General features: G+C 38.6%; 1 protein-coding gene across 1 annotated transcript in view; it reads right to left on the bottom strand.

The window, feature by feature from the left end:
- Nucleotides 1-4,189, bottom strand: part of NAA25 (N(alpha)-acetyltransferase 25, NatB auxiliary subunit) — a 46,718-nt gene that overhangs the window by 30,138 nt on the left and 12,391 nt on the right. The window contains exons 4-6 of the mRNA XM_019506653.1: nt 2,290-2,376; nt 1,851-1,989; nt 507-625 (exon numbers count right to left, since the gene is read on the bottom strand). Coding sequence (XP_019362198.1) covers nt 507-625; nt 1,851-1,989; nt 2,290-2,376 — 345 coding nt within the window. The remainder of the gene's footprint in view (nt 1-506; nt 626-1,850; nt 1,990-2,289; nt 2,377-4,189) is intronic.

Genomic DNA, 4,189 nt, shown 5'->3' with positions numbered 1-4,189 from the left:
AAAAAAAAAAAAAAAAAAAAAAAAAATAGTAACCCAGACCATGTTAAATTGGACTACATGGCTCAAAGCTCTTATTATATCATATACATGTTCTGGGATTTTTGTTGCATGTAAACTGAGTGCTTTTTGAAACTGGCACCAACAGGCAGCTAATGTCCCAAGGAGGACAAACATACAAGAGAGGAAGCTATCCTTCCCTTTTAAAGAAAAGAGAATCAACAGTCTTCTATACACAACAAGCAAATAGAAACAATGGCTCTTTTACTCTGTATCAAGTATTAAACATGAGGATTTTTTTAAGTAATTGCTTTAGGTCAACTTTATAAGCGACTAAAATATAATTTAAAAGTGTGCTCGGCAATACAGTATAGTATAGGAAAGACCCTTGAGGAAACGTTAAATTTGGTAAATACATTGTTTTGTTACCGAGATGCTGCTGACAGCTCTCCCCTCCAGTCAGTACAAGTGACACCCAAATTGACAGTAACTGGAATAGATGAACATACCTGTTGCATCTTCTTGTATTCCCCAACCCTGGCATAGGCCATGAAGAGATGAGAATGATACTCCTCGCTGTTGGGAACTTTCTTTACAGCTGCCTCGTAAAGCTTAGTTACCAACTCCGCTAAACCAAAACCAGACACTCAATTCAGACACATATGGGATAAGTTTATAAAGCAGCCATCTCAAGGTAACATCTGGGATACTGTGCAGAGCAACCTAATTAGGCTCAACACCCACAGGTTCTCCCTTTCAACATGCTAAACCATAAAAATATACACTGGACCAGAAACAAAATGTTCCAAACAAAAATAACTGGTGTAAAAAATGTGTAAATTGCTCAAAAACAAGGTCTCAGGTACACTGAAAGCTTGGCTTCAAGTGTTTACAAATATCCCCTTAGAGAAACTTATACATTCTGCAGCATTACAGCAAAATGTTGACATCTCAACACCTTTAAAAAACAATATGACTGGTGACCTTTAAGCAAGTTGCTAAGACTTGTAGAAAAAAAAGGGCTGGCATTAAGATGCTGCAGTAAAGGGGCTTTAGCAAATCAAGGTTTTCAGACATGAAATAATCTAAAATGATGCAAGAGGTTGCTACGTATTAAGGACTGGTTTTACATCTGCCATATGCATGAAAAAACCTCTGCTTTACAATAATTTTATGCTGCAGATAAGGCAATCAACATGCCTGCCACAACTGCAGAATAGTGAAAAGATTTCTAGAAGAAAAAGAGTGACCTCTTGGTGTTGTATGTGTGTTGCACATATATGGTTTCCCTTTCAGAATGAGAATGCCCAGCTTGTTTGCCAGGCTGCTTAAAGGAGCCAAGATTTAGTTTTGTTGTACTACCCTAACACTGCAAAAAGCAAGTAATGTAGGGGAAGGAAGAGCCAGGGTTTGTCCTCCGACTTTGCAGCACAGCTGCCTACATTCCTGACACTGTCTACTGGATGTCATGTTGCCTATTCTGCTCCTCAGACATTCACACATATTGCAGTAACCATTTTCTAACTACAGCCTTAAGGAAACATGTTCAAATGATTTTCACTAGAATAAACAAGTGCACTCATTTGATATTAGGATTAACCTGCCGTTCGTTAACATTTCTGTGGGCTCGTTTTCCTGTAAGATGCCTAGAGGAAGCACTTTGGCTTCAGGAGCTGAACTGCACATCTATATTCTACATCTGTGCTTCTTATTCATATGCCTGCATCTGAAAACTTAGCTTGGCATCTTTCCCATTAAATTATGGATCTCATTTCTTTTCAAGAACTGAAACAGTTCAGTATATATAGGAAAACAATAAAAGAAAGGGAAGAGAAGCGAAACAAAAAACCTACGTCTATGCATTTCTCGGTAAAGGATAGTTAATGCTTGCAAAGAGTTGTCATCCGTGGGTTCAAGCGCTGCTACTTCCTGTGCTAGAGCAAATGCTTCATCTTGCTTCCCAGTTCTCTGCAAGCCAATTGCCTTTAGAACCTATTGAGTTGATAAAGCAGAAGCTATTAAACATTACTCTTAGCAGCTCATGAAGAAATCAACTAGTTAGAAACAAATGTCATCTTAACTATGGTAAGTGGAGAACTGTCACAATAAACAGCTAACAAGCCTTGCTAGTGTTCTCTATGGCCATTCACATTCTGAACATTTAGAGACCACAGTGTGCTCAAAAAATGGCAGAGAAAACTGGATGCTTAAAAAGTACAGTTGAATGCCCCCAAATTTCAGAACTCTGTTAACTAAATAAAAGTAAACTGATGAAAAACCAATCGGGCTTACCTTAGCACAGTGAAGATCCTTGTGTTTTTTCAGCAGTTTATCTGCCTGCTGGATTGCCATTTTATTATTACCATTATCAAGATAATCTATGTGAAAAGAACATACACAGTGGTTACAAGATATAGCAAAAATAGCTGGATGTCTGTTCTCTATACTTGGTGAGGGCCTGTGCTGGAAAGGTAGTACCTTTATTCAAAAATGTATTTTTCATTGATCTAAATGTTTAGTGGTCATTGCCAGGGAAGGTTCTTTGGATAGGTGTGATATCTTTCATTAGACCAACTGAGTAGTTGGAAAAAAGTTCTTAGCATTCACTGACACATTGGGGATTTTATTCTGGGTTTAGTTATCCCAACACAAAGTGCCGTAAGAGGCTCTTTTGGTTATTCCTTATAAAAATCTACCCAGAGCTTTCATAACGTAAAGGCTAAGTGGTACAAGGGAGCCAGGTAAAACAGTCTCTTCTGTAAATTGGACTGATACCTTTGCTTTGGTAAGCAGTAGAAACTAAGCTGGTGTGTCAATGGGAGTTTCAATAGACGTTACCAGACAGTGGATTAGGTCCTAGAGACATGCAGTCTAACATAACAGTAAATTGGAAGACCCACTAGGTTTTCTCATTCTCAGTCAATGCAGGTTTGCTCTTCACCAACATTTTATAGTGCTTTGCACAGCCCAGTTTTAAAGGATTCAAAAAATAAAGCTTCCACCTTCCCTAGGGAGATTATTCTATTATCTACTACAGTTTCAACTGTTAAAAATGTCAGCTGCATAGCCAGTTTTTCTTTTTCTCAATTTTATACCATTACTTGCAGTTGCAATGACATGTAGTCACATTACAAATAGCAGAATAAGAGACTCATTTTAAAAAAGAATAAACCAATGCAATCTTTGTGCCGCATCAAACCTTGAGACATATTAGCCCTAGCGCAGAACAAATAAGCCAGATCCAGCTGACCAGGGGTTCTCAATCCCTGGCTTGGGAGCCTGAAAATTTAGCAGCAGGAGAATGCGGCACCAATTCCTTGCTGCCAACCATGGGAGGTCTCGCAGGCCAGCGAGTGTGGCCCTGTATGCTGGACCAGATGTACAGAGCCCAATCCTGAAACAGGCCCCGGTGCCTGATCCCAGCATGCAGAGGCAGTGTACAACTCTATCCTAGCGGGCTGCCAAGGCTGCACAGGGCCCCATCTGCTCTTGAGCCACTCACCTGGCTTGCACGGCCAAAAGTTTTAATGCTACTGCAACAGACCTAAAGACCCAATTAAAGTATTCCTAATTAAAGTATATTACATTCTTTTTTTTTTTAAATGATGACTACAGTTCTCACTGTGACGCATTTAAAAAGTGTAATTTAAAAAGTGTACTTTAGTAATTTCTTGGCAAATGATACACAATGTGTACACTACTTTATTAAGATTTACCTTAAGTGACCTTTAATACTTGCCTCTAAGGCCATGTCTGTGCAGGAGAATTAAGCCACAGCTAACTGAACAGGCATCTTGTAAAGTTAAAGCACAAAGGATGCACGCTGTCCACACTAAAGCAAAAATCTTTGAAGTATTTCAAGTAATTAAGCAAAAATCTCTCATGTAATATATGAGTCAAGTAGTTGGATTGTTTTTTTTGGGGGTGGGGGGGGGAGGTTGTAGCATGTGCATGCTATTCTATACTGGTATTAAAATTCAGATACAGATTTGTCCAATAAAGAAGGTTTTACAAATTCTGAAACAGAATGAACTCGTAGCCTCTCTATATTTTTGTCACTGTCATCGTTGTTGTTCAAGGATTTATATTCCAACATATAGACAAAAATTCAGTTTCTAGATTTCACTGGCTATCTTAGTGCTGTTATGTGACCAGCTGTCTTTATATATTCTCTTTCTTAGGTCTTCTGAAT

The sequence above is a fragment of the Gavialis gangeticus genome, unplaced genomic scaffold, assembly GCF_001723915.1.
Source record: "Gavialis gangeticus isolate Ggan-Ray unplaced genomic scaffold, GavGan_comp1, whole genome shotgun sequence".
Lineage (NCBI taxonomy): Eukaryota > Metazoa > Chordata > Crocodylia > Gavialidae > Gavialis > Gavialis gangeticus.
Note: the sequence above shows the minus strand (reverse complement) of the source record. Positions and strands in the feature narration are given on the sequence as shown.